We start from the raw sequence: 21,081 nt of genomic DNA on the forward strand, positions 1-21,081 counted from the left end.
CTCATTTTATTAGACAAATTAATATTAATATTAATTCTACGCCATAAAATTGCTAAGCCCAATATTATAAAATTTACATAAATTAATACATATATTTTTCTACAACTAACGTATATATACAATTTTCATTACATATATTATCTATGTATTATTAACACATTTAACATTATATACACACACACGCCAACCAGATTGAGAGGGTCGTTCAACAATTGCTCGCTTTATGCACATAAAATCAGAAATCTAGTGGTGAAGGCTTTCAATGGACTCCTATATGTACATAGTTTAAATCTTCCAAGTTCCAAGAATGCCGATTTTAACCATATCTGTTTATTGGGGTGTGATCGGATCTGAATTTGAGAGCAATCGCCGGTTCAACCAATCCGACTGACCGATCTGATCCCATTTAGAACCTCCATATATAAAGATATATGCCCTCTCAAAGAAACACTGGAAGAGAATTCAGGATTAGCTTACCCTCATCCTCTAAGCCAAATTTTTTTGATTAGTTATAATGTACAGATCACAAGGAGAAGGGGGGGACAAATTGATTAAGTCATACAAAATTGCCAAGAATATCTCAGTTGCCAGATTCCCCAGAAATCATCACCTCATCTTGAGCTTTCTTGTCAGCAGCTGAATTGGTATTTTCCTCCTCAATTACGCTCTTCTGATGCAGCTCATCCTTCAGGCTTTCAACCTCTCGATCCTTTTCTTGTAGCTTCTCTTGCAAAATAAGCACCTGGAATAGAGGATGCATTAAATATGGAAGGGAACTTTTTAACTAATCATTATCAGCAATAACAGTAAGAAACCCAATATGATGTAAAAGGGGTTTAAGTTCGTCTGTATCTCATTCAACACTTAATATTTGATGACTTTATTGCGCATTTACACTTTAAATCAGCTTTACAAAATCTCTGATTCTGGCCATAAATCATTAGTGTATTAATATCCAATAAAGACAATCATACAGCACTGATCATCAAATACAAGTTATCATTTTTCCCAGAAAATTGGTATAATACATAAATAAATAAGAAATGAAAGATGAAAACATAAATAAATTGGTATCATCATATATAAGCATAAATAAACAAACAGCACAATACACCCCACGTAAATTAAGAAAGGAAAGAAAGATGAAAACCATTTCATTTGATCTTTCCACATCATTTGTCAGCCCCTCCATATGTTTGTGCAGACCTGTATGCAATGGAGCAAAGAGGATCAATACAGCATGACTTTTACAAACCATTGGTAGAACAACGTTACTTCAATTTCATGTACAAAATTATTTCAATTGAAGTATACCCTCAACAATCACCCTTGTTTCCCTTTGACATAAATGAGCACAAAGGCTAATAAATTGTGTGATGCTAAAGAAACTGGAACTGGAGATTAATTATGACGGCAATTCCAGTTCAGTCTGGATTGCAATTGGGGTGGGTTCATAACTCTAGCAATTGGCTACAAAGAAAACGGATATTTGGGATGCATCTTATTCATTAGAAATGAATATTCTAAAGGTCTAAATTAAAAACTGATTGCCTTCTCCCTAAAAGAGGATTGATAATGTTAAAACATTCTCAAGAAAGCTTCAATCAATTAAACATTGTTTAGTAACTAATTACTAAGTTGGTTTAATTTCAAAAAGTGGTACAAAGGTATTATTATGTTCATGTAACCATAAATGACTAGTCTATTAATTCACTTTGGCATGCATCCTAAGTGAAACCAAGCCAAAGTGATAAATATACATGCAATTGATATATTACTGACCTTCAAATTGATTTCTGAGTTCGGCATTTTGAGATTTCTGCAATGCAAGTTGCATTGCTAATTCATGCATCTGTAGACAAAAAAAAAAACAGAGAAAAGAAAAATTATTCAAGAGTTTAGCATAATATGAAAATCAATCAATCAATCAATTCTGGAAACATAAAATATTTTGCTCAGCATCATATTACAGACTGCATCAAATTGGTTTTACTTAGGTGGGTGCCTATCATTGCGTTCAAGTAATTTCTGTAATCACATTTCTTATTATCGATACAAAATCAGCAGCAAAACTGTTTCTTAGGATATACCATATATCAACCCAAAAACAGAAAATTAATAGAAATGAGAAGTACAATAACATGTACTATAATGCAAATACGATTGCAACACCTTTCCTTCAGAAGCCAGATTTCCAATCTCCTCATTTTCCTCTTGCAGGGTCCTACATTTAGCCATAAGCATCTTGCCCATCTTGCTTTGTGGAGTAAAACTGAGAGCAGAAATAGTATCCTGCTTCTCCTTCAACTCTTTCTCCTTCTCCTCCACCAAATTCTAGCATAATGGCATCACAAGAAAACGTAAACAGACTTGTCAAAATGCAAAACGCACATTTATGTAGCCACTTTGGGGCGGTCTAAAGTAACAGCATACGACACAATTATAACTTCAAATCAGAAATCTTAAAACCATTAACTGCAATCATAATCACATATGGGAGAAAACAGTAGGGGATATATATTTTTTGACATGAATAAAATGACAGAAGATATAATGTACATAATATATTCAGAGTAATGTGACATCTTTTTCCACTCATAGGTGAGCAAGTGAAGGTCATTTGTGATAGAAGTATACATGATTTTCTCCCATAGAGTGCTTTTCTTTTACAATTCGTTTGTCAACCTCCTTATCAATTCCTTCCTTCTTGCAGTAAGAGATATCTTCCTTCGCATGCATTTCTCTTTTTGCAATGAAGTTTTTGCTGTTTATAACCAAAAAGAAAAGGAGCACATGCATACCCAGGGGTAATAACAACCGTATCTTATGGGAGAGTTTCAAATAATGGCTCATACAATATAAACTATTAGACTCAACAAGATCAAAAGGAAAAAAAGATATCCATGTAAAGCATCAAGTGAAGCAAAAGATTACTTTCAACTGGCTTTCAGACACAAACCTTTAAGCGAGTAAACTCTTCATGAATTGCTGGATCTAGAAATAATCTCCTAGCCTGTCAAATTAACCACCATTTGAAATTAGCACATTTAGTTAGTTAATTAAAATAACTAAAAAAAAAGAGCATGTTTCTTTTTCCAAAGAAACCAAACAATGAAACATTATAGCAGGTTTGAAGTTTTCTATTGATAAATAATAAAAATTTCTAGAATAAAGAAATAAAAACAAAGCAAGAAATACATTGATGCTTTCATAAACAATACTACAATAGCAGTAAGGTAATCACATAAAGCATTCAGCACTACAACAGGGAGTTTGGGAAACAGGAGCAATAAGCCATCCAAGATCAAGCATGTGCATTTAAACCAAAGCAACAAAACATCTTGTATATTTCATAGGATGATCAAATATAAATATGGCGCAGATAAAAAATGCCAGTCCACAAACCTAGATAGGAATAACTAACTCAGAAATTCCTCACTGATGCTCACCTTTTCTCATGTGCTTTCAAAGAAGCACTTAGGACAGGTTATGCTTCTGATAAAACAGTAGCTGACCCTCAATAAATAAATGAATTCATTTCTCAGAATGCCCACCACCCCAGCAATCTCAAATGTGGACACCACTTGTCCAAAGCTGAAAAGCATGGACAGGCTGCTTGTAAATGTCTCTCATGAAGAGTAACGATAATGACAACATAAGAGAGACATGAGAGCCAGCCGCAAATCCTTATCCAGCCAAATAGATGTCTAGGAAGCAGGTTAATTCATTGATTTTATGTTGAAAGTGATATTTATTAGGGTTTGGTAACAAGAAGTTCTCCTTTATGCCAGGATATGCATACAAAAAAAATCAAAATTTCAAAATCTTGTGAACATTTACAAAGAGGAACTTTACCTATAGCCACATATGCATTTGACAAGGATATGCATATTGTTGATCTATAAGAACCTCAAATCTGAAGTTTAAAAATCACTGATAACAGTTCACAAAACTGACATGAAAAAGGGTTCCCTAATGACGTAGATGTACCACGACATATATGTTACTTTGAGGCATAGAGCTTTTGGATTCTTGGCAATCTGTTTTGGTGAGTGAGTACTCTACACTTATACAAGGAGAAGAAAACAAGCTAAATGTGACAACGCAAGTAATATATGGCTCACAAAGGAAGTTGAAATTAAATTCCTTCCCAATAAAAATCAGCGACACAGATCCCAAAGATGATAAACTGGCAACAATAAAAGAAAGATACTGAACAAACAATTATAGTAACTCCTGATCCGCTAATTTCACGAATATTATATACCCCAATAACAAATTCTTTCCCCAAGAAAAGCAAATCACAATATATTTATGTTACCTGCATTGATGGTGGCTTGAGTTGCGCCTTTAATTCCCTAACAGCGGACTGGAAATTGAAGAATGAATTTGATCTTAGATAGCCATCAAATCAGAAAATTACACACAAGTAATCAACATAGCAGAAAACCAAGCAGTGTACAAAGTGCATAGAGTAATAAGATTCAGGATAATTTAATAAAGGAAGTTAGGGGAGAAGGTGAAGTCACAAATTTCTTTCTTCACATCAATTAGAGAAACCTTTAAGGGAAACCACTCAACTGTATAATTTGATATCATACAGCACATACATTTTCTAAGTCTTTAACACAAGCCATAATGGCACAGTTACTACTTGGCATCCCTTGTTGTAACACCCCACCCCATTGATACACAATATTGTCCGCTTTTGGCTCCCCCGAACCAGACTTCCCAAGAGGTTACCCATCATGGTACTGCTCTAGCATAAGTTCGCTTAACTATGTTATTATGATGGGATCATGATCATCATTGCTTTAAAACGCGTTGTTGTCATAAAGGATGTAAGTATACATATAAACACATCTCCATCTCCATACCCAAGTGATGTGGGACGCCACACTTGTAAATACTGTTTTGTGTTTAATTGTGGTGATGTCTTGTCCAGGAATCTGGGCTAATTCCATGCAGTCTCTTTTATGGCTAATTCCAAGCACTTTTAATGAAGAAATGCCATGCCATAAAAGCTAATCTCAAGGTTAATTACTGGGCTTAAAGCACTTTGTCCTAAGTTGAAGGAGATTAAACAAGTAGTTTATCACTCTCAATCAGGTCAAAGGAAGCTAGCACGAGAATTTATCTCCGGATTGTGGAGAAGCAGTTCTTATTTCAATAAATAGGCTAGCCACAATCCTAGAAGCTTACTGAAATTATGCGACTTCATCTAAAAACCTTAGGACATTGCTACAAAAAAATATGGTAGATCTTCTTAAGACTTGCATGTGTTCTAACAGACCTTCATGCCAAGGGAGCCATTTTGCAAGAGAACTATATGAAAGTTATAATTCGTCCTATGTTCCTTTAATTTCATCAATGACTATTATTTCTGTTATTTGTTTTAAATTCTCTTCAAATTGTTCCTCTTCTCTTTAGAATGAGTTCTGTTATGATTAAAAAAAGAAATTCGTAGATGCAAAATGACACTACATACTTCAAGAAATAGTATAAAAAATATAAGAAAAAATTTCTTACCTTTAACTCTGCTATTTCCTGCTCCCGTTTTGCAAATGTTACAATGAATGCAGCTTCCTTTCTCTTTGCTTTTTCTAGCTGATAACAAGAAGATAACATGAATGAAATCGTAGATAATCAATAGTGGCTTTTCATGAGGAAAAAAATGAAAAAGGTAGCATTAAATACCAAACCTGTTCCCTCAATGACTCGTCAGAGGATTTCAGAGTCTGAAGATAATCGATCACTGATTTAGGTTCTACAAAGGAAGGGAAAATCAATTGTTTATAATAACAAAAGGACTTAAATCTTAGAACCGCACATTTACACATACACTGTATAATAAATAAATAAATAAATAAATAATTTTTTCTTGATAAGTAAAATAAATAAATAATAGATGAACTATTTAAGGAAATCTAACCAGGAGAAGTCCCAGCAGGTATGAACGATTCATTCTGAAATGAAGAATGCCACATTTGAATCTCAGATTTTGAAGCTTCAAGTTCGGCCTGAATTGACAAAATCATACTTTAGTGACCGAGTAATTGTTTGGAGGGAAGGCAGAATCATATATTAAGTATAATCACCATTCACTTTTGCGGGCAGCATGAAACTCTTCAACTTTAAATTCGAAAGGAGTAGCACTTATAAAATTTGCACGATAACATCCCAAGTGATGCAAGTGCAAGTGTGGCCTTGAGAAAACTATCTAAGTGTCCCTCTCTACTACTGTTGAAGTTTATTGATCTGAATTTACAAAGTTGAAGAAGTTAATATTTTGTAAGTTGCAAAAACCCAGTCATTATAGATTATACTCAAAGAGCTTAATGTATTTTAACCCTATTTGCTTTTTGACATTCCAAGTGCAAGAAGACTTGCCCTTCAGGATATGTATAACTTAAAAGGATGCACTAATCACTGCTATATGAAGACATTTTAACAGAAGTTAACAATCAGGGTTACGAATGTAAGTGAAGCAATCAATATTAAGGTGACTATTGATTCTTATACATTATGAAGATGTTGAGGATATTAAAGACAATAAATTTGTAACAATGTGTTCAAAATTAGTTAAACAATTAAATATACTATTTCCTATCAGCTTCAGCTCTTGAGTCAATTGGTAATTTAACATGGTAGCAAAATAAATAAATTTGAAGCCTAACTCTATAGTTTATCCCCATTTTAATTAAATATTCCACATGTTAGGTATCACTTATTGAGAGAGGGTTTGAGCCTATTGGCAAGGAAGGGTATTAAAATATTAATTTAAATTATTAATTTCATCATTTTCTATCAACTTAAGATTTTCGGACAACTGATGATTTATCACACTATTCGATACAAAATGAAATTTGGACTTCTATAACAACCTAACATTTTTTTTCTTAATATTATGGATCTACTACCAGAAACTCAATGTCTAATCTTAGCAATCAATGTGCAATCCTGAATAACCTCATTTCAATTATTCAACAATTTCATGTTACTGAGTTTAACGTTGGTCAGATTAATCAACATTCGTAGGCTTCAATGCAACAACAAAGATATTATTTGTAACAAATAGATATGTTGGTTTGTTAATTGGCTCATGAAATGGGTTGGATAGGTATTAGCCTTGATATAACATAATTTGTTACAAATTAGGTAGAAATTGCCTCCCTTTTATTGGTAAACAAAGAGAAAGAACCTTGAAAAAGCAAAATATACGAATTAGCATACTCAACAGTTTTAATTGATGTCAGAATCCCTGAAATGCTAGAAATCACCATACTTAAAATTTGAATTCTTACAGTATAACCAAAATTTTCAATTTTTCAGTATGACATACATTAAAATTTAAAAGATCATAGTTAGAAAATAAAAATAATAATAATAATTTTTTTTAAAAAAAAAAAAAATCAACATTAGCCAATGAGCTTTAGCTCAAATGGTACTTCCTCCCTTTGTTGCAAGGTGAAGGGTGAGGTCATGGGTTCAAGTCCCACTGGGTGCGTGTGTAGCTTACCAATAAAAAAAAAAATCAACATTATTCGTAAATAAAAAGATTTAAAAAAACACTTGTCTACTGGCCAAGGGGCTTCTTGTTCCTCTAAAAAGTACCTTACTCATATAAAACTGAGAAACAAGATAACTACCCTGCACAACGTGTACAGATTAAATTTCTATGTGAAATTTCCTCCCTAATGTTGTGGTAGCAATCATTTCCCTTAAGATCAACATTTAACATATAACAGCACCTAAACTGATAGATGCTACCTACAGAATGACAATGAAGGAACAAAGAGATGATATCAATTGAGAGGTATGAATACATACTTGGCATGTTGCAAGGTTATCCTGACAGTTTTGAAGACTGCAAAAGAAAATAAAGATTAGACTTAAACAAGGATCGATGCAATCTAACAATTGAAGGCATAGAATTACATTCATAAGATAGAAATCATTACATATTTCTTGCAATACCTTTCACGAAGAGACAAAATCATCCCCGTTGCTACACCAGGAGCAGTTTCATCTAATTTTGTTTTACTCTGCATGTTGAACAAAGAAATGACGATCCTCAAAATATGCAAATGACATTCATCCGCTACAAGAATACCATACGGAGAAGTAGTGTAATACGAGAAAGATCAGCATCCGGGGTAGGTAAAGACTTGAAAACATATAAGGTGTGCAAAATATTAATTTATACAATGAAATTATGTGGAAAAAAGAAGAATCCAAATGTTGAATTATAGAGAAATACTAGAAAGCATAGAGCCTGAAAAAGATGATGCATCACTAATGCAAGTTTATCAGATGCAATGCATCCCTGTGTCTAACATAGAGCTTCTTGATTTCTCCCAATCTCAAGTAATTGGTGACAGATCTCCACAAATCATAGGAATAACTACCCTATAATCCTTTTCTTTTCTTTTTTCAGTCATTTCTAGTTTTTTTTAGTTCAAAAAATAAGAATTAGGCATGCATGGGAGGGACAGAGTCGTAACTAATGAAAGATTGATGGGGCAGACTCACACCATTCATCTCCCAGTAAAATTTTCAAGAATTGAATAGGCGAGTCCAAGAATTAGGCTTGCAACTCAGAAAAAGATGTTTCCTAAATCAGTTAAGTCCAAAACAATACTTAAACCAGTATTTTCAAGATCTAGTCCAAGCAACATGCAAACTACATTTAGAGATATAGTCAGTCCTCTTTTTTTTATAAGTATAGTCAGTCCCTAGTCATATACCAATCTTCTAAATAAACATTACAAAAGAGGAAGCATACAAAAGTATCATGGTCCAATTCAAATTTGAGGCCCCAAAATAGTGCCACTCCTTCGGATAAAAGATTCATGATTTGGAACCATTGAAGATCAACAATATACAGGAATCTATGAGTTCCCTGCGAATAAAAAATTCACTTCACCAATCTCAACCTTCTCAAATTTTCAGCAAAACACGTATCAACACTTTATAATCACGATTCGACATGACACTTCTCAGTTACACTCCCTACTATCTCCCATTGCTTCATTAACATTTACTAGCTCATTCCTAATCTCTCTCTCACAATTACACCGACAACCTACACACATGCATACATACAGACATGTAAATCATAGAAGCTGAACAATACCTTCTTTGAACCAAAGATATCATCTTCATCGTCCTCGAGATCCCCAAAGCTTCTCTTATCCACTAAATTATTTTGTACCAAAAAAAGAAATTAAACAATTTTAAACTAAGAAAACCACATTTCAAGAATCAGCGTTTGGATACAGAGAAATCGAACTAACCTGAACGCCTGGCATTGTGAGTCCCAGGAAAATCGCCTCCGAAATCATCGTCCTGAGTTTCACAGAACACATTCAAGTTAAAAAAAAAAATAAGAGAAGCTAACATAAACGAAAATAAATAGCTAAAGGATTGTAGGAATTATTACTACCTCTTCGAGATGGGAATGGGAAGCCATGGAATTCGAAAACCCTAGGGCTTGTTTTCCCGGAGAATCGGACGATTGCCGTGAAAACGAAACGAAGTCTGTGAAAGGATCCGAAGGACTACCCTCTCGACGCGCCGTTTTGGTCCTCTTTCTATTTCTCGTCTTTTTTTGGGGGGTCAAGGCCCAGGATCTTCTTCTTTTCTGGGCCGAAGGCCCATGGTCTGCTTGCATGACATGTTTAGCACCTGCCCACGACCCAAGTTTTGGATTTACATCCCTAAAAATTAAGCAGCCTGAAATTTATTAAAATTACTTATTAAAAAAAAATTTATTAAAATTTAGACGGTTTAAGAAAGAGCTTCTAGAACTCACTTGCCCCCACCGAATAACTTCAACAGCTTAAGACTCTACCCAATCACTACAAAACAAAACTTTTTTAATTTTTTTCATATAAAAAATTTAAAACTTTATATCACATCAATCATTTTCTATTACAGTAACAAATGTAAAATCATTTGCCAAACAAGGCTCTAATTGTAGTAAATCTTTCCTTATTTACATGGAATGAATCTTGTCTAAGATAAACACCAAATCTTGGATAACGACTCTCTACAATTTTAAATAAATTGTAAATTCTAAAATTAAGTGAACTAGTGTCATTTTTTTTGCATCGAACAGCTTGAAAATGCTTCATATTACCAATGAGAATTGATTATATTTTCATCGGGTTCTTGTATTTTATGCTATAGAAAAGTTTTGAGCAAAAACTTGTCTTTTGTTTTTTTTTTTTTTGAATGTCTCTTTAAAAGTGAAGAATAATTCTTTTGCGAGTTAATTTTTTTGGCTGCCTCGGAACATGGTACCCATTTTCAACATGTAGCATTTTCTAAGTTGTTTGGTGCAAGAAACGACCTAAATTCACGTAATTTTAAAATCTATCATAGGAAATCATGATCCCCTAATTTTCTGTGAAAGTCACACATACTAATTGTAATAGATCCTTTATCTTAATGGAATGAGTCTTGGATCACATAAACAGAAGATAAGATTTAAACTGCTTAATGACTTTTGTTTTATTATAAGAGAAAAAATGAAAAAGAAAAATTGCTTAATAAAATGTGACACCTAATTGGTTGTACTATCTTGAGTAATTATTTTGTTTAGATTATAGTTCGAGTAAAGTTAATAATTCTCTGTTTTTCTGTTCTCCTCATTTCCCACCAATTAAATCATAGATCTTTACCATTGATTTTAATGGTGTTCCTCTTGTGCAAGAAGAAAAGACAAAGGTGATGATTTTGAAACCAGAAAAGCATGGGGAACTCGAGCTGGATCCCAAACACAACAGTGGTGGCTCTAACTCTTTGACCTACTATTAGTTGTCTAGTTCAGGCCCATTGCCCAATAGAGGCAAAGAGGGCCATGGGTTTTCATTTTGCCTTTTTTCAACCACTAAATGATTGGACTCTGGACTGGAACCCAAAATCAAGCTGGAGGTCAATTGGCATTGAGGAGCTTCAATTATGCTTTTACAGCACAAAAGTTTTAGCTTTGAGTCACAAGAGAATGGTATTCAATGAGCTTCTTCATTTTGATACACATGATTCACACCATATTGATAGTATCTCCCAAATTTACTTCAAGGTGAAATTAAGTTTAGTTGCATTTTCATGATTGGTATTCGGACCAGAAGGCTCTGTTGTCTTGTGGGGTTGTTTGAATTGCATGTTATAAGAGATTCTGATCCATGGTTATCAAACAGGTAGGCTTTGCATTTCCTTTATCTGTGGAGCTGCCTGAATTGCGTGTAATTTGGACAGTCAATTGTAAGAGATCCCGATCCATGGTTATTAGGCAGGTAGTGATGCAGGAAAAAATTGACCAAACTGTTATTTTACAGATGGTAAATTTATGACAATCAATCCATAGCTTGTGGATTGACTGGGGCAATCAAGATTTTTCTTTTCCCTATTTGTTATTTTCTTTATTCCTAGATTCACTTTTCAATCTTCAATTTTTAGTTTCTGCTGTTATCATACGCTGTCAGAATAATCTTAGCTTTGCCTGGAGTCAAGTAGGCTCCACAATCCCTCTCTTTGTGAGATTGCTTGAATTGCCTGTAATTCAAACCAATTTATAAAAGATCTGATATGCAGTTATGAATCATGTTCTTATGAGGACCAACTTATTTGCTTCTTTTTTAAAAAAATAATAATAATTTATTGGGTATTCTAGATATGGAAAGGGGTCATTGAATAATCAAATTAAAGAAACAGAAAATGAACATGGTATTAGGCTATCTCCTTGTTAGGCTTAACCGCTTAAAGTCCAATTCTCCAAACTCCCAAACACCCAAGTATAAAACCACTTAGTGCAATGTGGGAAACACATGATGTTGTCTTTGATTAAGATTGTGGTGATGATTTCAAGTGTCTCCTTTTCCACCACCCTAATTTTCAACAAGCAATTCATGTAACCACATTTATTTGGTTGTTTGTGTTTTTCAATGTCGGTTAGGAGGCAGATATGTTGATGTTTTAAAACAAACCTTTTATATAAGCCAATCTTTCTTGAATTGAGATCTCCTCCAATTGAGGAGAAATTGGAGATTCTCGTGACCTTTCATTTTAAATCAAATAGTTTATAAAATGCGAGCTGTTTTTGTATAACCGAGACATTAAATGCTGACTTTTGTTTTATCGAAGTTTAAATGATTTTATAAACCATTGAATTTAAAATAAATGTCCATGATTAACAATTGGAGAATCTCCAATTTATCCGCAATTGGAAGGGATCCTGATCCATCTTTCTCATCTACATTTTCTTCTGTTCCTTGGACATTGATTAATTATAAATTAAAATCTCTCTTCTTTTTGGTTATATTTGTTAATTGCATGGAGATAAAGACAAACAAACTTTTCATCAAATCTTCCCATTCAAGGGACCAAGCAAACAATAGTTTATTGCTTAACATGGATCATCTAATTATGATTATCTCGTTAATAATTTATAACTAATCATCTATTTTAAAAGCCATACTAATCAAAGGGGGACACTAGCCTCAGCAGCTATGGCCCACCCCCACTTCCTTTCCGTGATTGGCTCGTGCGGGCGTGGGGCCTTCCCACTTGTCCTCGTCTGATTGGCATGTGGCACGTGGGGCTTGCACTCATCAAAATTGTGCTGGACCTTTTTTTTTCTCCAAGTAACCTTTTGTTAATCTTCATGGATGACAAAAAGATATGTTGACATGATCGATCTAGAGAAAAATTTTAGGGTTTGTCGGCAGATTGGTTTTTTAGCTTTGTTGAATGCATCAATTCAGGTAGGAAAAATTTTGTGTTAGAGGGAGACATTGTAACATCTGGGCCCTCCTATAATCTTAAGGCCATTACAATTTTCTTAACTTTATTTTTTTTTTAAAACAAAAAAAAAAAATTCTAATTGGCTTGTTCAAACAATAGTAGAAAATGTTGACACGGGTTTTTATTGCATATTGGCTTTGTTGAAAAAATGCAAAAATTTAATGACGGACAGTCGTCGTCACATCAACCTATTGAAATGATAATTGAATATACTCTTTTTATAAACTAACGTGGTGGTTTATGTGATACTTAATTACCATGTCAACTACTTGATAAATTTTGTTGCCAAAATCTTTCATGCGAGATTCATGTAAACTGTCACGTAAGTTTTGTAAAAAAATTTGTGGTGAAAGTTATAATATTCCAAGCATTTTTTTTAAAGAAATAAAAAGACTCGCTTTCTTTGGTTAGGTGGCTAATGGTTATGCTTAACCTCTAACACATGCATTTTCTTTAGATTGATTTGGTGGAGTTGTTGGTGAAGATTATTAAGATCATTAGGATTTAACTATGACCAAGAGTTTTTTAATTGACAAGTGCATGATGGAAGAAGACAAGACGAGAAAATGGTGGGTTTGAAAATAGGTACCCATTTGGAATCCAATTTGAGAACTTTTCTTATTTATTTTATTTTATTTGCTGAGCAATTGATAACTTTGTTTAAAACCCACGTTCTGTGTGATTGAATGGTTTCCACTGACCCTCCTATTGGTCCATCAGTTTCATTGAAGAGCCACCGTCATTCCAAACAAAACCAATAAGATTTTACGGAGATAAAAAGAAAAGGAAGGCACAAAAGCAAAGTGGGATAAATGAACAGATCGAGCCACACTTTCAAAGGAACTTTCCTCTTTATCTAATTTGTCAATGGACTTTTGCCGCACCATGTTTGTGGCGGCAGTTCGGCCATCGATGGTGTTTTCCACTTCTTTTTTTCAGTTATTTTTTTAATTATTTTTTAATTTTTATAATAGCGTAAAGGGTATGTTAAAAAAAAAAAAAATGGAAAAGAGATCACGTCCATATATTTTGACAATAAGTACTAGTGGAGTGTATAATTGGGAAGGGTTCGAGGGGAGGTCTTAAATTAGAAATCACACCCTGTAAAACATGTTCTAAGAATCATCCTCGTAAGCAAAGCATCAATATTTCACTTACCGTGATGTTCTTGCGATTCAAACCCATTACCCGAGTTCTAATACCTTTAGATGAATTGGATTTTTGAACATCTCATTTAAAAAGTTAATTGGTATTCATTGAGGAGAGTCAAAGTCTTTTTATTATATTCGAAACCGCACTTCGTAAAACATTTTTTTAAGAGTTGTTCACGTGATCAAAACAACATTATTACACCTCAACATGATGTATTTTTTTCAACCAAATTCAAAGGAAAACACAATGCTTAGTTTATCGTGCTAATTATATATCTTTAATCAAGGCTAATCCTCTTTAGCTTTTTAGCTTTTGAGACATGAAAAAATGGCTTTTGTATCCAACAAGCATGTATGTAGATCAGGAGAGTGCAAATGGGTACATGATGTACATCCAATCAATCTTTTACCTTTTACACTTTTTGGAGCATATATATGAAAATATATATGAAAGAATGAAGAAGATCGATGGCATGTGAAACTAAAAGAGAGAGATGGAAGAGGAGGTTGATGAGAGGTGTATGCAAATTGGGAAACACAATGGGGCCCTCGTGCAATGCCACTTCACAACTCCATTGTTGAGGAGTCAACCTCATTGCCTCTCTTTTAGCCCGTCAACCTCCAACACCGGCCATCATTTCTCAACGGCAACGGATGAAATTTTTGGGCATAGGGACAAAAGGAGACGTGAGTGGCACGGTGGCACGCAGCAAAAGCACTTTTGTCTCCAATATATATATATATATATAGGCTTCTGCTGCATGATTCTTTTTTTCGCGATAAATATTCAAATGTTCACGATTTGCATGAATTCTCCGTGAGATTTTCTAGATGTCCACGTGTGAGAGGTACTCAACCCATCATTTTTGGGTGCATGCATGTACCCCATAATTCATAAAAACTCATGTGAAGTAGACTCTTTCTTTCTCTCTCTCTCTCTTCTTTTTTTTTTTTTTTTTTTTTTTTCAAATTTTATGTGAAATGACTTGACGTCAATTCACAGTAATAGAAGTATAATTAAAACTGATGTTTTTTGTTTTCTCAAGTTTTTGAGTTTGAGTGCACACCCTTAAAATATGTACCATACTTTTCTGGTTTTGAGGTTCAAGGTTGGTGGTGCTCATACCACTATATATAGTAACTTCAAGCCGCTTTTTAGAAACGAGTTTCATTTTTTATCTGTAGAAAACATCATAAGCTTATTTCCTTTGGTGAATTGTAGGAATTCCAACACTCAAGTTAGCAGGAAACAGAGGGAGAGCACTCTCTAATAAAAAGTGTTATATGTGTTGGGTCTGACCTATTAAAAAAAAGTTTAAGCCTACACGTGAGAAGAGTTAAAGTAATTATTAAGTGATTAAATTTACTTATTCTTATCAACTTAAGTTTTTTGGATAACTGATAGTTTAACATGGTATCAGACCTAGAGGTCTAAAAATCGAATCTCGAACTCCATAATATACTCTAACAATTACATGTTACCTTTTAGAAATGAGCTTTATGGTAAAAGACATTAGAAGTCCACCGACCTCGATGGTATGAAGGAATTCCGACCTTCATATCCACCATGATTGTTGGCCTCTCAACTTCCCAACACGGCCTTCTCCGGCCCGATCCGATCACCACGCGTTGGCACGTGGATCTCATTTGCAGGTGCGTGTTTCGCACGCTCCGGCCAGTGACTGCCCACTCCGTTTCCCGACCGTTGCTACTGTTTTCTGGTCTTTTGTTGCTTTCCTATTGTATTTTCGTAGTTTTATTTGTATATATTTTGGTATTTTTTGTGTTTTGTGGGTTACTGTCTCAATGATTTATATTGGATTGAATATTTAGTGGAGACTTTTGTAACTAATTTGGTGTTGGTGCCTCTCTTTTCAACAGTCTTGGATTCATACTCTAACAATGCTTCTACCGCTTTAGCCTCTTCGCAATGGTTAATGCTATTTACAAGTGGGGGTTCAGATAGGCTTGCCTTAATCTGTGCCCCTTTTGCTTCTGTAACCGCCTTACACGGCCCCTTGAGAGGACCGAATCACTTGTTTAACCTATTTCCTATCCTTTATAATTATTTTCGCACTGTTTTAGTTTGTTTTAGGTCTATCATTGGGGAGTCCAATCCTTTTTGTTTTTAGGATCATCTACTTCTTCTTCTTTTCACATCGGGAGTAAAAATGATCATTCTCTATAACCTTTTCCTTATTCAATTAAAAAAAAAAACTAGAGGTGAGAGAAAGAGAGCACTATACTCTCTGTAAAGAAAACATTAGTGATAGATTGGATCTGGGCTGCTCTGTCGAGGTCCTAGTGTCCTACAAAGGTTATAAGCACAACGGTTGATCAAACCCAAAATTCTAAATCATAAACTTTATAAGTTCATATCTAGCTCGACCAATAACTTTTAAATTATGTAATTAATATTTAAATACATATAATAAAAAAGTCTCATTAATTTAAATTAATATTTGGAGCAGCCCCTGCATGCAGCACGAGTAGAATTTTAAATTTAGTAAGAGATATTTATTGTCAACCAAAAGATCTTGAATTACGAGCTGTCCGTACGTGAAGACAAAAAAAATTCTCACCAAACCAATCAGAAAACAAACAAATTTGGAGAATGATTTTTAAATAAAAATATATAATTTAAAAAAAATAAGAATAATCCATATAGAACTCCATATGCTATCAAAATAAACTTAAAAATCTTTGAAATATATTAAAAGAATAATTTAGTTTTTATAGTCAAATTTTGTCTACTAATTTAATAAATTTTGTTAGTGTTGACATCACACTAACTTAAATATTACACATGTAACAATTTGGTTGGATTGAAATCTGTATGAGTCAGCGGAAAGAATTTGATTATGAAGATTAAATTATTTTTTAAAATATTATTTTAAATATATATAAAATAAGAGATATTCTCATATTCATTGTCAACCAAAAGATCTGTATTAAGGTGTCCTTATGTGAAGACTAAAAAAAAAATTGTCACCAAACCAATGAGAAAACAAAAGAGATTTGGGTATCGATGAATCTTTTCCACTATTCACCAAATCTTTTCCTCTATTTCGATTGACCACCTACTCCTACAGTCCTACCACCAACCTATAATAAACCCACGTTAATTTCTCTTTCACCATTATCAGCCTTAATTTCTCATGAGATTTATCCCTTCACAACAAAGTTACCTAATTAACCAACCCTTTTGGTTCCAATAAAAAAAATATATTACTACTTCATTCATAAATTATGGGAAATAGCAAAAAGCATGCCTGGAAATAACAATTTGTAAAACCCACCACAAAATAAGGACAGACAGTAATTATGAGAAACAAAGACAAAAATAATGGTGCGTTTTTTGCAGCCACAGTACTTCTACTTCCGCCCTATGTTTCCGGTGGTTCTAGGACCACCTAAAATAGGTGGACCATCGAATTATTCGTTCACAAGCTTCTGACTTGTTATGAAAGGACAATTTTCATTGGTTGAGACCACCTAGTTAGGGTGGTCCTTAAACTAGCTGAAAACTGTCACTGGTGATCTCTGTGTCCTATATGTACGTATGTAGGTGGCCTCCAACGAAAACCCTCTCTATCTTTTTCTCTCTCTCTCTCTCTCTCTCTTGCTGTGCAAAAGACCCAAAAAGTTGGCAGCTGGTGCCCTCATGAAGGAAACGCTGAGATACCTTGCAGGAATTGCAGGCCCAAGTGGCTATGGCTCCAACTCCACCGCCGAAGAAGTCACAGAGGATTGCTCCTCCTTTCTCCCTTCCCAACTCACTGCTATTGTCACTGGTTTGTCTCCTATAACAATATTCTCTCTTTCTATACACACACACACGTTGTCTTTTTGGTGATGGTTGCATGTAAGAGAAGTCGTTTTGGCGATAGGTTGAATTCCATAATATATTCAGACAAAGTGTTTGGTTTTTATGAGATAGGTAGGTTCATATTTTTCTGAAATATTCTGCTACAAGGAAAAGGAATATACTATAAGATGGATCTCTATATCAGTGGTTCTTTTTGGCTGTAGCAAGATATGGGATTTTTGTCTCTATTGAATACCCGCCTCTCATTGGTCCTAACTAGATCACTGCTTTCTGGATTATTTATTTATTGTGCTAGCTATGAATTAAAAGTAAATAAATAAATTCTCTCATGCATATATATAATTAAGGTTTGGTGGGTTTTGTTTATTTTGTAAAAGGGGCGACGTCCGGGATCGGAGCTGAGACGGCGAGAGTGTTAGCGAAGAGAGGAGTGAGGATTGTGATTCCGGCGAGGGATCTGAGGAGGGCAGGTGCAGTGAAGGAGGCAATTCAGAAGGAGAGTCCAGAGGCTGAGATTATTTTGTTGGAGACTGATTTGAGTTGTTTGACTTCTGTCAAGAGATTTTGTGCTGACTTCTTATCACTAGGATTACCCCTTAACATTCTCATGTGAGTATTAATTGTTTAATTATTTCATTAATTATTAATTGCTTCTTTTCATATGATACTAATTATCAAATAAAATAATATTAATTTGCAGAAACAATGCTGGAATATTCTCTCAGAATTTGGAGTTCTCTGAAGACAAAATTGAGATGACATTTGCTACAAATTACTTAGGTAATTAATCTACTAATTAGCCCTTATGTAAAGAGATAGTGGTCAAGATTAATAAAAAATACAGTGATTACTTCTTTTTGCTACCTTAATTAATCCAAAAATAATTTGCCTTTATTTTCAAGTGGAGTACTCGTGTTTCAGACACCATCATTTGAACAAAAATAACACCTTTTTTTTTTTTTTTTGGTCCCAAAAATTACGGACTTGAAATTCCGGACCGGGTTTAGTCCACATAGCCCACTCTACTGTGGGCTGTGTCATGTTGGGTGTGCAGGGTGTAAGAAGCGGTCAGCACCATAATGGGGGATGGCTCTTCATCCAAAAAATAAATAAATAAAAAGAAAATTCATAAGGGTTTGGCTTTTCATTAACAATAAATAAATAATGGGTAGTTTTGTCCTAAGCCCAAGTAGGGGGACAAATTTCTATTCAAATTGGGTCCGAAGAAATTAACATATGTCCTTAGAGTTGTTCTCTTATGGTGCCTTTTAAAGTGTGTTGAAAAAATCACATGTTCTGATCATTCTATTAAAAATGTATGTAAGAATCATGTGTTCTAAAGACAAATGACAATTTAAGGGTTCCCCTTGGAAGAAAAATTGTCCAAGTGGGGTGCTGATTAAATGTTATAGATTTGCATTTTCCATTTGTAAATTTATAATACCCTTAGATAGATTTCAGTTATTACCCTAAAAAAATAAAATAAATAAAAACCCTTGAAAATATAATAGGGGTTTTAACATGTTCTTTCAATTCTTTTGGCAGGACATTTTTTGTTAACAGAAATGCTGTTAGAGAGAATGGTAGAAACAGCAGCCAATACAGGCATCCAAGGAAGAATAATAAATGTTACTTCTGTGATTCACAGCTGGGTCAAGAATGCATTATCCTTCAATCAAATGCTCAATCCAAAGAAGTATAATTTCTCACTTTTCTCTTCTCCTTCAATCAAATGCCATAATTTCTGTTATAATCACCCTCCAAAGAATTGTCGATTGTCGAGTGCATTGCTGAATAATTATGTAAAACAAATACATGACTATTTTCCAACTTGTGCAGTTACAATGGCACTCGAGCATATGCTCAATCAAAGTTGGCAAACATATTACATGTCAAGGAAATGGCAAGACAGTTGAAGGTAAAAAAGAGTCAAGATTAATCCTTCATGTTTCATTTTCCCCAATATTTTTTAGCATGATCATGCCCCATTGTCCTTAGCAACCAAATCTAGAATGAATAATGAATTTATGACAAAGCCTCATGATGATGATGATGATGATGATGATGATAATGCCATAAACAATTGTCTGCATGTCCATTGATGAAGTGTTGCTTGGAATATGTTGCAGGCAAGGAATGCAAGAGTGACTATCAATGCAGTACATCCAGGCATTGTGAAGACCGGAATTATTAGAGCTCATAAGGGCTTTGTAACAGGCATGAATTTATTATCCCCTGACCACTTTAATTCCATTTCCATTTGATATGTTAGCTAGGGGTGATAATTCGTGTTTACGTGTTGAGTTTAAGCTTTATAGAGGCATAGATATAAAATTATATAAATAAACTCTAACTTAAACTATTTAATTAAATAGGTCAGATCCATCAACCCTAACCCACTAATTTTGTCACATTTGTGGGATGTGTCAAAAATGGGCAATTCTAATGTTCTAACATTGTTTGCTATAACATTCAGTCTTAGGTTACTCTTCAAAGTGAAATCATATTCTAATATTTTAAATTTATATACAGATTCTTTGTTCTTCATTGCATCCAAATTACTGAAGTCAACATCTCAGGTTTGTCCACATGAATCCCTGTCAGTTAAGTTCAATAGATTTAATGAGAGGCAGAGAGAGAGAGAGAGAGAAAGAGAGTAATTTGATCCATTGGAGTATTAATATTTTATGGTACATGAATTGTTTCTGCAGGGTGCATCTACCACATGCCTTGTTGCTCTCAGCCCACAAATGGAAGGGGTGACAGGGAGATACTTTGCAGACTGTAATGAGAGCAACTGCTCAAATCTAGCAAATGATGAATCTGAAGCACAAAACCTATTTAAACGCACTTGTGCTCTGATTTACAAGCGATTAGGTCAACCATCTAAAGATGTATCTTCTTTTGTAAATATAGAGACTTAGGACTCATGTATGGTGTATATAGGCTTATGTAATTAGAAGTGCAGAAGGCATCAGAGAAGCCAACTCTATGGCGACCTAAAAATACATGACAATAAAGGGGCTTGAGAACTATTCCTTTCTCAGCACCTCTACAGGCTGTATGTAGCCCTCCAGTTCTAGGCTAATTTAATAACAAAACATCATGATTTCACAAGTCTCTCTCTCTCTCTCTCTCTCCCAAATGCTTGGAAGAAAGATCTGATAAGTGCATGAAAAAAGTAAAAGCTAATTGTCAGCTCAAAAGCATGGTAGAATTCAAAGTAAAAAAATAGCATTTATTTAGCATAGAAAGGAGATTAAAATTCAAGGTACAAATTCGAAGGAGCCCATT

The 21,081-nt window shown here is 34.2% G+C and overlaps 2 protein-coding genes across 2 annotated transcripts; one reads left to right on the plus strand and one right to left on the minus strand.

The window, feature by feature from the left end:
• Nucleotides 1–439: 439 nt before the first annotated feature.
• On the minus strand, nt 440–9,573 carry FIP37 (FKBP12 interacting protein 37). Its single transcript, XM_059586463.2, has 14 exons — nt 9,446–9,573; nt 9,297–9,348; nt 9,137–9,198; nt 7,978–8,045; nt 7,831–7,867; nt 5,933–6,020; nt 5,703–5,767; nt 5,530–5,607; nt 4,322–4,369; nt 2,960–3,013; nt 2,173–2,334; nt 1,783–1,852; nt 1,151–1,206; nt 440–742 (listed from the first exon to the last, which is right to left on the minus strand). The coding sequence occupies exons 1-14, from the start codon at nt 9,470–9,472 to the stop codon at nt 581–583; spliced, it is 1,029 nt and encodes a 342-aa protein (XP_059442446.1). The 5' UTR covers nt 9,473–9,573; the 3' UTR covers nt 440–580.
• A 7,985-nt stretch (nt 9,574–17,558) lies between these two features.
• On the plus strand, nt 17,559–20,904 carry LOC132175166 (NAD(P)-binding Rossmann-fold superfamily protein). The gene is made up of 8 exons (XM_059587014.2): nt 17,559–17,752; nt 18,165–18,396; nt 18,488–18,567; nt 19,333–19,483; nt 19,627–19,705; nt 19,917–20,004; nt 20,320–20,366; nt 20,499–20,904. Exons 1-8 carry the CDS (start codon nt 17,623–17,625, stop codon nt 20,709–20,711), a joined length of 1,020 nt encoding a protein of 339 aa, XP_059442997.1. The 5' UTR covers nt 17,559–17,622; the 3' UTR covers nt 20,712–20,904.
• Nucleotides 20,905–21,081: the final 177 nt, after the last annotated feature.

Source organism: Corylus avellana, chromosome 3, assembly GCF_965113065.1.
Source record: "Corylus avellana chromosome 3, dhCorAvel1.hap1.2, whole genome shotgun sequence".
Taxonomy (NCBI): domain Eukaryota; kingdom Viridiplantae; phylum Streptophyta; class Magnoliopsida; order Fagales; family Betulaceae; genus Corylus; species Corylus avellana.